Source organism: Dasypus novemcinctus, chromosome 1, assembly GCF_030445035.2.
Source record: "Dasypus novemcinctus isolate mDasNov1 chromosome 1, mDasNov1.1.hap2, whole genome shotgun sequence".
NCBI lineage: Eukaryota > Metazoa > Chordata > Mammalia > Cingulata > Dasypodidae > Dasypus > Dasypus novemcinctus.
Window position 1 is genome coordinate 91,312,017 of NC_080673.1, and position 15,934 is coordinate 91,327,950.

A 15,934-nucleotide genomic window follows, 5' to 3' on the forward strand; every position below is an offset into this window, starting at 1 on the left:
TTTTTTCTCAAATTGGAAAATAAGGTAAATCAGACAGATTTTTTTAAGGAGGAAAAAGTTAACTAAGGCAAAAGGTTGTTGCTATAGGATATGGTCTGCAATCAAATGATCTCTATCAGTGTACTTTCACCAATTTTTTTTCTTTAGCCTGCATCTTGCTTGGGGAAAAAAGTTAAAACACTGAATTAGCTACATATAAGTATTATTATATATAATCTTCAAGGAAATTTTACTTCACTTAGCTTAGATATGTGCTATAATATAATATTCTTAGATTACAATGGATTTCCTGAAAGTCAAATTATACACTTACCAAGCAGCACGATTTTTTATTTAGTATAGTATGTCACGAATGATAAATGGAGGCAAGTCATGACTTCTTTATCTTAACAGGGAGAGCCAGGTTCTCCAGGAATCCCAGGAGTTGATGGAGAACAGGTAATTTCTGAATGTACAGAATGTCAATTAATGCAGCATTACTGATCATTACTTTTGTGTTGGTATGATATCCTCTTCTTTTTCCCACCATCTGTTCTACAAACTACATTAACTCTAAAGCAATTGGTTTAAAATTAGACATTAGTTTTGTTGGGGTTTGTGGGGGTTTTTTTGCAGAAAGATATATTTTTGTTTTGTTCTTTTTTTTTTCCCCCAAATTCTACTCAATTTATTCATTTTTTTAAAAGATATTACATTAAAAAAATATGAGGTCCCCATTCGCCCCCACCGCCCCCACCCCACCACTCCCCCCCCCCCCCCCCAATAACACTCTCTCCCATCATCATGTCACATCCATTGCGTCTGGTGAGTACATCTCCGGGCATCGCTGCACCCCATGTCCCGTGTTCCACACCATAGCCCACACTTTCCCACGTTCCATCCAGTGGGCCATGGGAGGACATACAACATCCGGCAGTTGTCCCTGGGGCAACACCCAGGACAACTCCAAGTCCCGAGAATGCCTCCATATCTCTTCTCTTCCTCCCCTTTCCCGCACCCAGCAGCCACCATGGCCACTTTTTCCACATCAATGCCACATTTTATCGATTATTAACCACAATAGTTCATGAATAGAATATCATTAAGTCCACTCTGATCCTTACTGTATTCCTCCTTCCTGTGGACCTTGGCTTGGTTGTGTCCATTCCACATCTATGTCAAGAGGGGGTTTAGATTCCACATGGATATTGGATACAGTCCTCCTGCTTTCAGTTGTAGGCACTCTAGGCTCCATGGTGTGGTGGTTGACATTCTTCAGCTCCATGTTAGCTGAGTGGAGGAGCTGAAGTCTGTTGAGGTCAGGGCCTGGCTATCATATTGTCAGTCCAAAGATTCAAATCCCCTAGATATATCTTAAACCCCAGCACCAACTACCATTCCAGTAAAGTAGCATGAAAGTCTTGAGAAAAGGGATCCCATCTGAGTCCAGCTCCATCACGCAGAAACACCAGCTCCAAAGAAGGGTCAACTGGCATGGCAGTGAACCCCATCTGCCATGACCATAGAACCTGTGGGTCTCTGTAGCCCTCAAAAGGACCAATACCTGGGGTTGTATCTATTTATCTTTCTCTGAGACTCTGCTCAGGTGTGCATAAGGGCAATCCTTCTGACAATCTCCAGACTCTTTTTAGAGACTCATAGCCATATAAACTCATTTGTCCTTTCCATTTCCCCCTTAATTTAGGTGAAACAGCATTTTTAACTCCTGTTATTATATGTAGACAGGGATATTCTGCTGGTCCACGTTGACCCTTTTATTCAAGGTCATTCTCCAGCCACTTCATCGGCTGGTACTTGGTAGTGATCCCTCGGTGCCAGGGAGGCTCATCCCCAGGTGTCATGTCCCATGCTGGGGGGAAGGCATTGCATTTACATGCTGAGTTTGGCTTTGAGACTGGCCACATTTGAGTAACACGGAGGCTGTCAGGAGGAATCTCCTAGGCACAGTGCTGCTCTAGGCCTTGTTCTTATTTCAGGCGTATAGGCTCACAAGCATAGTCATTAGTATCAGCGGCTCACTGTTGGACCCTCGTTCCTTCCTGGTCCTTACCATTGCACCTGGGGGACTGCCGCTGCTCCCCTAGGGACCACGACAGAGCCCCCCCCCGGCCAGTAACCCAGTACCCCCCCCCCAGCTGTTGTTTTTAATTGTTTCTACTATGAGTATATCCAAACATTATCATGCACCCTGGACATATGCCCTGTATAACTTCCTGTCAACCATATATCGCCTGTCAATAACATCCCATACCAGTATTCCTCCACTGCCATTGTTGAACCACTCTGTGATCCAAAACTTCCTGAAAAGTGAAGCCCAATATAATGTCAGGTTCCCTTACTAGTAAAATGTAATATAGCAATGAGTTTGAAGGTTATAGAATATGTATTGATTTGGAAAAATTCTACATCCTATCTTTTTCTTTTCTTTTTTCCTAACTATTGAGCTTCTCTTCACAAAAGCCCTAGATCACAGTAATTCATATATACAATATACAGTACTCCCACACATCCACCATAAAACCTTTTCCCTTCCACAGCGATAATCTTATAACTTATTCATATCATATTTACTGAAACTGATGTACAGACTCCGAGACAATAGCTTTCAAACAAGGTGACATCTGTGCTTACATTGTGGTCCATACTTTAGGATATACAGTTTTCTAAATTTTTAGTTATCCTATGTTTTACATTATGGTTTACATTATTAGTCTGTCGTACCCTATATGTTTTTGGTGTAATAGTACATGTTTTATATCCATCCTCGTGTACTCTCGCGAAACTCCTCTCTTACCCCCACATTTACCTTGGTTCCCTCCATTCAGCATCCATTTTCCCCTCCCCTTGGGGTCCACAGCGACAGCCAATCTCCATTTCCCAAGGAGCCACGTCCAGAGATACTTGCAACAGTGTTCAGGGCCTGACTTGCTCAAGTGCCCTAATGCCCTGGGAGCCACCCTTTCTCTCAAGAGACACAGTTCCCTCTTTTTTGATGGCATTAGTCCTCTCCAGGATGTGGGTCCACCCCCACTCTCACTACTTGGGTCTCTACCCAATGGTACAACCCACCCTGGCAAAATGAGCATTCAGACATTCCCCAGGAGTCCGTCCTGCGTCAGACCATCCCCTCCAAGCATCCTAAACAGGTAACCCTCCTAATTATATTTTGATACGGTTTTCTAAGCATTTTACTCTCAACCAACACCTGACTCTCTCCTATGTTCCTATGTTGCCCCTCCCTCCCCCCAATTTTTTTGGGCAATATTACCCCTCCGCCCATCCGCAGCCCCCCTCAAACCTGCAAAGCCCCATTGTTTTGTTCTTAATACTCCTTATCAATCTACCAGTGACTCCTCTGTGAATTTTTTTTTAAAGATTTATTTATTTATTTAATTCCCCCCCCCCCCCCCCGCCCGGTTGTCTGTTCTCTGTGTCTATTAGCTGCGTCTTGTTGTCTTGTTTCTTTGTCCGCTTCTGTTGTTGTCAGCGGCATGGGAAGTGTGGGCAGCGCCATTCCTGGGCAGGCTGCACTTTCTTTTGTGCTGGGTGGCTCTCCTTACGGGCGCACTCCTTGCGCAGTGGGGCTCCCCTACGAGGGGGACACCTCTGCATGGCGCAGCACTCCTTGCGCGCATCAGCACTACAGGTAGGCCAGCTCCACACGGGTTAAGGAGGCCTGGGGTTTGAACCACGGACCTCCCATGTGGTAGATGGACACCCTAACCACTGGGCCAAGTCCGTTTCCCCTCCTCTGTGAATTTCAATAGCCTTATAAAGTCATTATCAATTTCATAAGAAGAGCTTAATTTTTGTCAGTGAATACAAATAATTCATGATTAAAATCAGTGACAATAGTTTCTACAAAATTCCACAAAATACCTCTATGTCATTATTTTAACAATGCTTTCTGTTCACAATTTAAATTACACCTAATATACTAGTTCTTTAGAAAAGGCAGGAACCAGCAGGGTACTTGCAGCTTTGCAGATTGTGACAGATCTGAGAGAGTTTCCCCTAAAACTGGTGTGGGCAAACATTTCAATGAAGGGCCAGATAGTAAATGTTTTAGATCTTAAGGGCACATACGTTCTCTGTCTCATATTCTTTTTTTTTCTTCCTAATATCCCTATAAAATGTAAAAAATATATATATTAAAAAATAATTTTTACAAGTCATTCAGACCATACACATCATTGCTGGGCTAGATGGCCCAACACCAGCTCTAAAATAATCTGACCAGTAGAATATGAACGGTACTCAGAATTCAGAATCAAATCCTGGAGTTAGTTCCAAGATCTTTGATATTTTCTGGGTTTTCATTATTTAGCCACGACATGACTAAAATCAAGACCATAAGAATCAGATTTTTTATATACTTGGTGAATATCTTATTCCTCAGGACAAAATATTACATTAAAAACTCAGTTTAGGAGAAGAGTTGTTTTTAATATTAGATTTGTATGTTGAAATCATGCGAGTTCAGTAAAGATGTGATAGTTAAAAAAAAAGATACTTTAATAGCTTTCTACATCAGTCAGAGATAACATTAGAAATTTCTCCCACTGTTAGGTATTTATAAATTCTTAATTTGATGTGCATAGTGACCTACACCATGACCCCTACATAAGCAACAGCTGGGTGTTCTTTCCTGTGGGCTTTCGCAGGTCTTCCTCTGCTACTAAGTCCAGTGCTTAGCTATCCTGCTGTTCTCCAGCACTGGACTCCTAAGACCACCAGGGCTGATGGACCAATAAGTCCCACCTATCTATTTAGGCACCCAGCCACCCACCAGTGGAGGATTTTGAATAAGGGTCTATGAAATAGGTTTAGTTTACAAGAAAAGACACATTCCTGTCCTTAATGTAGAGAAGATGAGTAGGTTTGTGCATCCTGGGGACATTTACCATAATAACTTTGATCATCTCTGCTGAAGAATGGATCCTATGCTCATATTGCAGTGGATGAAAATGCTTAACAATACAAATTAATTTCAGTATGGGTATCACAAACTTCAAAATACGCTGTAAAATGAGAATAAAAATAGCATCCTGGGAAGTGAATGTGGCTCAACAGATAGAGCATCCGCCTACCTTATAGGAGGTCCAAGATTTCCATACCCAGGGCCTCCAGGCTGGTGTGGAGAGCTGGCCCACATGCAGTGCTGCTGCACACAAAAAGTGCCAAGCCACACAGGGATGCACCCATGTAAGGTTGCCCCCCGTGCAAGGAGTGGCCCCTGCGCAAGGAGAGCCACCCCGTGCAAAACCACAGTCCACCCAGGAGTGCTGCCACACACACAGAGCTGACGCAGCAAGATGACGCAACAAAAAGAGACACAGATCCCCAGTGCTGCCTGATAAGAATACAAGCAGACACAGAAGAACACACAGCAAATGGGCACAGAAAGCAGACAGTGGGGTGGGGGGGAATAAATAAATCTTTTTTTTTTAATCAATCATTTAAAAAAATTAGAAGATCATCCTGGCTCACCTCATAGAGATATCGTGAGAACAAAATTAAAAGACTGAAAAAGTTCAGGTGTTTTTCAGCATTAACTGAGGTTTAGTGTGCAGTAAATGAATTACCTGTGTGGAGATTGGACCAGTGAAAACTGAAGGTGATTGAAACGTCTGCCTGCATTTGAGGGGGATATAGCAGGTCGGAGTGGGAGAAATTTGTTTGGACTTTTTGCTATAGCATTAGGTTCTGGTTCAAAATGTATATTGTACTGTTGAGAATTAAATCTATTTATCTGTTTTCAGGTTGGTGAGATTCCATATTTTAGCTGCCAGATAAAAATATGAAATGAGGAGAAATGATGTCAAAACCTAAGTTTATGTTATTCGTATTTAGATGGCCTAAGTAATAGAACTGAACCCTTTCTACTACATAGGAAAGGAGTATTGATTCTATGTAAATGGTCACTATGAGAAATAACTACCTAAAAATGAAAACCAGAACATCCCAGCATAGGACCCATGTTGAAAAAATTGATCTGGAATTCTGTTTTCCCTAGGATGTAACTATTAGGAGTAAGTATGATTCTTACATATAAACTTTATCTTTTGTAGGGACTCAAAGGATCAAAGGGAGAAATGGGGGACCCAGGCATGCCAGGTGAAAAAGGAGGAATTGGACTTCCTGGATTACCAGTATGTTTATACTTTTTATGATGTATTTTATTAAGATAAATGAAATAATCCAATAAAAAGAGCCTTATATTATTAGCTATAGTCTCATATAGTGGTTATATATAATATTGTATAATATTGTATGTATAATATTTTTATTTTGAAATATTTCAGACATAATCATGTTCCATCTAGGACACTAAAATGAATTTTAAAGCATCTAGCCAAATGAATTATAAAATAGACCTTCAAGTTTTCCTAAATTATTTTTACTAAATGATAGTAAAATAAGTACATTTGGCCACTTTAATTTGGTATGAATGAGATGGCTATAACCGATCAATCTGAAATAAACCATAATCAAAACAAAAACAAAAGAATGCACAGCAATTTAAAAATGAGCTGCTTTGGAAGGTGTTCTGTTTATAAGTATGATTTAGTAGGATGGTGTTTTTATGGGGGGTTTTTCCCCTAATCTTTAATGAGAATTTGTAGGGACATTGTAGGAAAAAAATGTAGAAAACCTTACTACCCTAGATCTTTTTAAAACAAGGGAGTGTATAAATAAATGTCAAATAAAAACTACAAGACTTATCTTTGCTATTTAAAATGAGTACCACCATGAGAAATACAACATTATAACCTGATATATTTAACACTGCTTGCGTTTAACCAATAGGCCTAACCTAGTTTTTATTTATTTTGTATATTATTTTACCCACAGTCCTAGGGATTTTAGTGAGCTTACTGTTTTAGGCTAAAAAGCAAAGGAATAAATCCTTCTTCTATATTTGCAATATATTTATATAAATATTTATAATATAAAAATTACAAGAGAATGGTGGGTTTGGGGGAATTTTTCAGTGTTGCTTGCCCTGCACAAATAACTTTCACCAGTGTAACTCTGCTTACCGGTTATTTATAGGGAGCCAACGGAATGAAAGGAGAAAAAGGAGACACCGGATTGCCAGGCCCCCAGGGTCCTTCTGTAAGTCCATAGTGGACTCCCATGGTTCCTGAAAAACCCTGAAACAAGTCTGTTATTTACCTAGCTCAACCTGTGCCAGATGGCTTATCACCAGTAGAAAGACCATGAACCTCTCTGTTTGTCAAACTGCAGAAGTATCTGTCGGCCTTGTACAATAAGAGACAAAGTGTCTCAGCGGCCTGAGTTAGAAGCAGTTTTTCAGAAGACTGTCTAATCCTGAGGAGAAAATCAATGGTTTTCCCACAGCACTTGTGGGTAGAGCTCTGTGAATATAGAACATACGTTCTTTTTTTTTCTCCAGAGCCCTGTTTCTGCTTAGTGAAATATTTGAAAGTTTAATAGTGGTTGTGGCATTATAGAATTTCTTGGTAATCAGTTGCTTCCTTTCCTTTTAATGTACTTTTGATTTATTTTGGCTTTGCAGAACTGTTTTCTTTTTTTAAGATTTTTTCTTCTTATGAAGGAATTTCTAAACCTAGAGAATCAAACGCATCACTTCTTCCAGAATCCTTCTTCCTCTAAAACTATTAATGGCCTTAGCAGAACCTCAGTGTGGGATTCCAGCTGAATTGCCTTATCTAAACGAAGTAACCAAATCCATGTTTATTTTCTGGACATACAGATCATAGGCCCACCAGGCCCACCAGGGCCCCATGGCCCACCAGGCCCCATGGTAAGTTTCCCTTCCCTTCTAAATGTAATTGCTTATTTATGAGCATGTTGCTAGAGAAAACATGAACACATCCCTCCAAACAGCCAGCTTGTGTTTTGTCCTGTTTGTTGAATGTTAGGAAATATGAGGTGCTTTGAGGCACACTGACTTTACAGTGTGTCCATCGCTCCTTCAATCACATATGCTGCAAAGGAGAGTAGTTTGTTATAGATAAGATTGTTGAGGAAAGACAGATCTGGCAAGAATTTCTCCTGCCTTTAGTGTATGAACACTGGCAAGCCATTTTAACCAATCACTCCTTTAGTTTATTAGTGGTAAAATAAGATTAATAATCGTAGCTATTAAACAATGTTTCTATCCAACTTTGAGGTTTGAGGTCCTTTAATGAAATGTTCAGTGAAAACATTTATAAAATAATGTTATAAAAATTGGAGCTGACTTCCACAGATCTATCTTGCCAGTCTTTCCCTTATCCCTTACTTATAGTACTTTTGTTGATTCATTGTGCAGCCCCAGTGTTTCCTGCAGGTATCCTAGTGACCAGTGCAGACAAGTGACCCTGCCTTCATGAAACTTATGTCTAGTGAGAAAGACAGCCATTAAACAAGAGTAATTCCCCAATGGTTAAGGAATGACGGTTGTATAAAGGCTAAAATGTCCAGAATGCAGAATGCTTGAAACACTTATGACTGGGTGGGGCAGGGGCAAGTCAGGCAGTCTATAAGGTTACATTAATCTCTAAGGTTGCTCACAAACCAAATGTCTTCAGTCATACACATTAAATAAATTGTGGTCACTCTTTACTCCTGTTATGCCCTAAGAAAGAACATCACTGGAATGATTTAAGCCAGACTATAGCTCCAAATCTAATCATCTACTTCTTATTAACTACCATTTCTATTCCATAGCATGAAACAGTTATAATTGACCTTATTTTCTTTAAGTTAAACGGTTCATTGAAAATTAACCAAATGACAGACTTTTGGCTTTTTTATACTCCCTTCACTTAAGTTGGAAGGCTAGTAAGTTAGATAATGCTCCATCCTGTTCATATTATAAAATTAATTAGTGTCAAAGAATTTTTAACCCTTATTAAAATGAGATAAGGATTCTTGATAATATAACTGCCATTTCCTGAAAATGTTTATCCACAACTTATCTAAAGGGGAAATATTATTCTAATGTAGACATCATAACAAATATTTATGCACTGCTTGATAAAGAACTTTTTTCCTGATGGATATTAAAATACTCCTCTCTTCAAATAGTTAATTAGTTAATCATTTGAGAAGTTTAAAGCAATCCATAGTAAATTTCAATTAATTTTGTGTGACTAATTAGTTTCTGTAATTAGATTTTTCCACAATATACATGTTTTGTTTTGTTTTTATGCTGAACTCATGTATACATTACGACTTTTTTCCATTAGTAAACAATTGTTAGAAGACCCTTGAAAAAATTCATCTTTTATGCATTCTGAATAATAAAGTTTAGACCTTCTGTTTTAGGATCCTTTCCTTCATATTAAATAAGTGATGCTCTGGGCCCCAATCTCAGCTGTCATCTTCCATTTCCTTCCTCCTTTAGATTCCTCAACACTTTGGATCTGAAGGAGTTAATAATGGAAAAGTCTCCTCTTTCCCAGGCTCTTAAACTCTTTCACTTCTCTCTGGCAAATTACCTTTTAAGTCCTACCTCTAGTCAGTTTAAACACACTAGGCATCTCAAGTTATTCCACTGAAATTTTTTTAAAATGGGGATTTGAGAAATAGGAGTAATATGGGTTTGAAATACTTTTTTTTTTTCTTCCTTATAACCCTAGAAGATTCCCTGTCCCTCCCACAGGTAATTTACCTCATAGTGTTGTTATGATGATTTAATGAGGTATGAATAGTAGACAGAATTGCTATTAATGAATTTCCTATTACAGAAGAATCCAAGCACTGGAAGGAACTTTCGGTAGGTCATAAAGTCTGTTCTCCTGCCTCTAGCTATAGCTCAAACAAGAAGACTCTTGTTTTACATCTCCTACTTTTGTTACTTTGCAATAATATTCACTTCTGCTGGGAAACAGTGAATCAATTCTTAATTAAAAACTGTGTTTTCTACTTTCAGGGACCACATGGACTTCCCGGACCAAAGGTAATCTAACAAATCCCTTGATCATTTGATTTCTGTTTCCTTGTTAATCATGGAGAAGCATGACGGAAGCATGTCTGTCCTGTCTTATTTATTTGTCAAGTAATGTTGATACACTTTAAGCCTTTAAGCATCCAGATGTTTAACTCTCATGACACAAAATGACTTAAAACAAATTAAAGTGCTATTGCCTGGAGATGACTTATTCCTCGTTTTTCCTTGGCATTATGTAAGTTTCTTAAATTACTATCATGATGTACTCAAATCAGCCATTTAGAAGTGAACCTGAGGAGGATCTCAGACCAGTCCAGATGATCTTTTTTATTATAGTATCTATAGTTTATATTTGGATGTTATTAATTTATGCTTTTGCTTGCCATATATAGTAGTGCCCTTGAAGGCTTTAACTATCCAGCACTTTAATTTTGTATTCCTCTAGAGGTCACTGATCTAGAATGGTCCATAGTGTACTGGGTGTGCAGTGGTGGGGGGAAGGTTGCATCACACACATGTATTGTATTCTCTATTCTTTGGGTTAATGGAAAAACAATGGAGAATAGCCTGTCCATGTCAGGACTAGTACAATTTGCATGATAATTTCAAACTGTTCAACCTGTTGTGTAGATCAGGAGGGCACCCTGGAGGAAATGAGCCCTAAAGGACAAGCTCCTACTTCCAGGGAGAGTATGTGATAAGGTTCTAATCAGCTTTGCCACTGACAGTCTGTGTCATCTTGGGCACATTAGTTACCCTCTGTTATCCTTGACTTACTCAACCACATAATTTACCTGATAGTATTGTTGTGACGATTTAATGTAGTATGATTATAAAACACTTGGAAAAGTAATGCTGCTGATGTTGAAGAACTTCTAATAAATGATAGTTTTATTATTTTCTATCTTGTATTTTGAGAAAAAAATTCCACAGCTAGTCCTCAAGGCTGATTAAGAGAAGGTTCAAAGATCCTTGAGAGTTCCCCTGTAGTGAGTTGGGGCATTAAAAGGGAGGAGGGGCACATCAATGCAATGTTAGCTCTAGGCATCAGAAAACCGAGAGGCAGCCTATCCTTTCCTGTGGCACCCTCCTTTCGGGGTGGCAGCAGGAATTGATGTGACTCAGTTTCCTCCTCTGGGTCAGGCAGGTGACTTAACTGGGGATGGGAGGAGTTTGTGCTTGTTAGAACGAGGTAATGTCAGTAACAGTATCTCAAATGCCATTGATTATAGTTTGGGGCAAGAGTACTTTTCTGGGGATCACAAGAGAGTCATCAATCAGCTTAGTGACCTGGGTAGGTCTAAACATTTTGGGCCTTCCAAAGGCCCCACCCCCACCCCCTCCCTAGCTTTGGGCTAGGTCAAAGCTTCCCAATCTTGGCTTCTCCTTGGATTTTAAGGCCCCACCCCAGACTAGACAAATCATAATGACTAAGGCTAAAACTACCAAGATTGCTGTTTAAAATTCCATAAATGATTCTGATACCCATTCACCATTAGATTAGGAGAAGGTCCAAGGTCTTTTTGATCTCAAAGGTGCTTTGATTTATTTCGTACATGCCTAACTCAATTTGTTACTAAAGTCCATAGATTTCGGAGAGTTATAAGGTTGAAAAGACCTCACAGATTATCTACACTAGCCCTATGATTTTACATATAGTAAACAGTAGACCCAGGAAGGTTAGGTTATTTGCCCTAAATTACACTGCTAGTTAATAGCAGTACTGGGACTAGAATTCAGGTCCAGACTTGAAATTTGTCTTTTTGTCACTGGATTTGATTGTTTGTAAATTTGTATTCTCAGTTAATACCCACTTCTATCAATACATGGTTCCTCACCGAAGGATTTCATAGCCTACAAAGGCTGACCTGACTGTTCATCATCTCAAGACCACTTCCTGTGTCCATGCACATGTAAAGCCATGAATCTCAAGTCCAATGTTGGCAATTGAGCCTTGGTCCTAGTCTGGCATTGACTGACTCTGGCAATTCCTTGTGTCACATAGCATCCTTCACCTACCATAACATATTTGGATTTCCTAAAGTGGTAGTACTGCAAGCATCCTCTCTTCAAAATCCAGAAAATCCCTTAAATTATGCCATGTTCATTATTTTGTGACTCCCCAGATGAATGTAGCTCAGTGTTTTCAAAAATTTCCTGATGTGAAGACTCACCTGGGAAGCTAATTAAAAATATCCATTCTTATGCTCCTATAGTCTGGGTGGGGCCCTGGACTTTATTGAACACTCACTGATGTTCATCATCTTGTGAGTTGGGAAAATATGATCCAGGTTAATCCCTTCTGCTATGTGAGCAGAAGTCCCCTATCTTGCTCTCCAGCAACACTCTAAAGGATATGTGAGTCTGCAATTATCCTCCTTTCACAAGTCCTTCAAGATTTGCTAGAGAAATTAATCCCTGTACTTTAAAGATGAAAAGCGTGCCAGTCAGAACTCTTGCTAGTTGTAACAGGCTCCTCTGGATAGAAAATAGGTATACTGTATTCCTAGATTTTTAAAAAGCAGAGTCAAGAGAAATTATGACTTACCCTGGTTTTTGCAATGTCACCTTGATTTAAAGTTGTACCTCCTTTATTCTAACATTGGGCAAGCAGACAGTTAGTAAAACGACATTTAAATTCTTTCATCTTCATATTCTCTTCTGGGAATCACAATTTGTTGTCTGCTCTATTGATTAATCCATGTAGGGTCCCGACTTGGCAATATCAGTGAATGAAGACTTACTAGATGGCATTACTTCAAACATCAGCTGCTGCATTTTTAACTCATTCCCCTGGGCAAAATGCTTAAAGGCTTAAAATATCTGTATATAACACTGCCCTGCATATTCCAGTTTTCCATTCCAGTAGAGTGGTTTTTTTCCTACTAAATCTCCCTTAGCATACTGCACTCTGATTGTCTTTGATTTGCTTGGTTGGAACAATATAATGACACTAATTTTCTTTAAACATAACTCAAAAATTGAGGAACTCAATCATATATATCTTGATTGTAAAGAAGACATTTTCTTAGGTGTTTTGCTTCCCAGAATATTACTGAACTGCCAATTTATCTAAATGTTTTTAATTAAAATAAAGTTGAATTAAAATTTTGAACTTATTTGAGATGAATCTAGCCTGACTCTGCTGTTAACTAAAACTGGAATCTGCAATCATTTCGGAGACTGGCTCTCTTTTCTCCCAATTTAAACACCCATAATAGCAAACAAAATTGGCATTTGCTTTTGCGTTTAGGGTGAACCAGGGTTAAATGGTGTTAAAGGATTGAAGGGTGAAGCAGGTCAAAAGGGTGACAGAGGACCCCTTGGTCTTCCAGTAAGTAAAGAAAACTTTCCATTTCAGTGCAAATCTCAGACTTTTCTTTCTACCCTAAGTAACAACTCTGGTTTACTCAGTGGCTATTTGTTGAGACTTTTGTAATTGGAAAACATGTTATGTTGGAGTGGAGCTTAGTCCAGTTGTATTTATTCTGATGCCTGCTTTTTTGTCAGAAGGAAGATCCCCTAACAAATACTGCTATAAATGTTTTGCCATTCTTCAATTACATACATGCCAGCCTTCCTCTTTTAGGGCTAATAGCTTTTCTCCCATTCCTCTCTCCCCTCTAAAAAATATTGTGCTCATTATTTCAGAATTTCTCCCAAACACTTTCATAGTTAATATACTTTAAAGTCCTCTCTCAATTGTTTTTTCTTCTCAGTAACTAAAACTGTAGCCCTCTCTTGGTGGCAGGTATGCAGTTGGCCTTTATTAATGGCGTTAGGTAAAAGCCATAGCCCCTTACATTAATCAGTCATATCATGTTCTCAATGTTTTGTGTTGTATGTTTTGGAAGTGACCTGTTATGAGGTCCTTGTGGCAATATTGGCTAGTATGAAAGAAGTGTTTTGCAGTTACTGAGAGATTTTTATTTTTAATGGAAAAGGGATTTCCTCCTCATGCCTTTATGCCAGCCTTCTTTACATAACAACTAAAAAAGTTTTCTAAAGTGATTAATACAAGGTTTTTAAAAAAATTATTGGAATATATCACTCATACATAAACATACATAAACAAGTATATAATAGTTGTGAACTTACAAAACAAACATATATAGCATCAAACAAACATATATAACATCTCACCCTACCACCAATAACTTGCATTGTTTTTAAACCTTTTTAACCAATGATTAAAGAGCATTGTCAAAATATTACTACTAAACACAGTATTTTTCCCCTAACCAATCTGATTATTATCTTCATATTGTTTATATATGAACATACATAAACAATTAAGTATATAGTAAAAGTTTTGAACTTAACAAAGCAAGCATGCATAACACCATACAGGGGGTCCCATATATCAACCTTCCACCAACACCTTGCATTGCCATGAGACATGTGTTACAAACTATGAAAGAACACTGTCAAAATCTTACTACTAATCATAGTTCTTATCTTACATTTGGTGAGTTTTTCCCCCAACCCACCCTATTATTTTTTTTTAAATATGTTTTTTTATGACAGAAGTTGTAAACTTATAAAACAATCTTACACGTGTGCAGAATTCCCAAACAACACCCCTACAGATAAAACAATATCATCTGATCATTACCATGTCCATAGTGTACATTTGGCTCAGATTTTCCATACTGCCTCAGTATCAGCACAGTACATCATTTGCATAGATGAAAGAATATTATATTATGCAAGAATATTAAATCATTACTACTAACCACAGTCCATATGGCACTCTAGCTGTATTTTTCCCATGCTTCTCCACATTCCCAACACCCTGCAATAGTGATATACATTTGTTCTAGCTAACAAAGGATACTCTTGCATCCATACCATCAACCACAATTCTCACCTACCTCTTGGTTCCCCATGCCATCCAGTTCCTAGATTATTCTCAAGCATTCTGTCAATTGGCATTTACATAACTAGACTACATTTTCAGTCACATCCCCATTTATATAAACTAGCTGTTACTCACTGTGTGTTACCATCCACTCTATACATTTCCACAATTTTACAGTGAAACTTCTACATATGTTAAACATCAGCAGTCCACTCAGTCCTTCTCTTATCTCCTTTAAGAATCCACCACCTACCACCAGGCCTTGAAGATATTTTGCAATCATTTCTTCTAGAAGTTTTATGGTTCTTGCTCTTATTTTTAGTATTTTGATCCATTTTGAGTTAATTTTTGGATCAGATGTGAGATAGAGGTCCTCTTTCCTTCTTTCAGCTGTGGATGTCCAATTCTTTCAGCACCTTTTGTTGAATGGATTGTTCTGTCCGAACTGTGTGACTTTGACAGGCTATCAAAGCTCACTTGACCATACCTGTGAGGGTCTGTTTCTGAACCATACATTGGGTTCCATTGGTCTATTGTGTCTGTCTTTAGGCCAGTACCATGCTGTTTTTACCACTATAGGTAGGTATTATGATTTAAAGTCTGGAGATGAGGGTTCACTTTTCCTTTTTATGATGTTTTTAGTTTCAAGCTTTTAGGTTATTATCTACTCAATGAATACAGATAAAAGGCAACAAAGAAGTTATAGACTATATTACTAAAATATGACATAAAATCAGTAATAAACTATAATTTATACATATTTAAGGTATGAATATGTAAAAAAAATTGGTGACCACTCATTCCTTTTGTCCCTATGGGTACTATGCTTTAAGATGCAAAGGTATTCTACTTGATATTCAGTGCTTTAGGCAAACTAGGCATATTGTAGATGTTGAATATTTATTCATTTACTGAATGAGTAATAAATTTGTGAATGATATAAGCCTCAGATTAAAGGTTAAATTATACTAATTACATTAATAGACCACAAGCATAAAACCTCTATAAAATATACAAGTTATTCATTAGGCACTCCAGATAGATATAATATTAGCAATGAGTATAAAATTTTACCATTCACCCATTTTTTCAAATATTAAAATAATGTTAACTCCAAAGAGAGTACACAAAGGCAAAAGAAAGTTTTC

General features: G+C 38.2%; 1 protein-coding gene across 1 annotated transcript in view; it reads left to right on the top strand.

The window, feature by feature from the left end:
• COL25A1 (collagen type XXV alpha 1 chain) overlaps window positions 1–15,934 on the top strand; it is a 513,961-nt gene that overhangs the window by 475,659 nt on the left and 22,368 nt on the right. Inside the window, exons 26-30 of the mRNA XM_058294312.2 lie at window positions 394–438; window positions 6,072–6,152; window positions 7,057–7,119; window positions 7,742–7,792; window positions 9,908–9,934. Coding sequence (XP_058150295.1) covers window positions 394–438; window positions 6,072–6,152; window positions 7,057–7,119; window positions 7,742–7,792; window positions 9,908–9,934 — 267 coding nt within the window. The remainder of the gene's footprint in view (window positions 1–393; window positions 439–6,071; window positions 6,153–7,056; window positions 7,120–7,741; window positions 7,793–9,907; window positions 9,935–15,934) is intronic.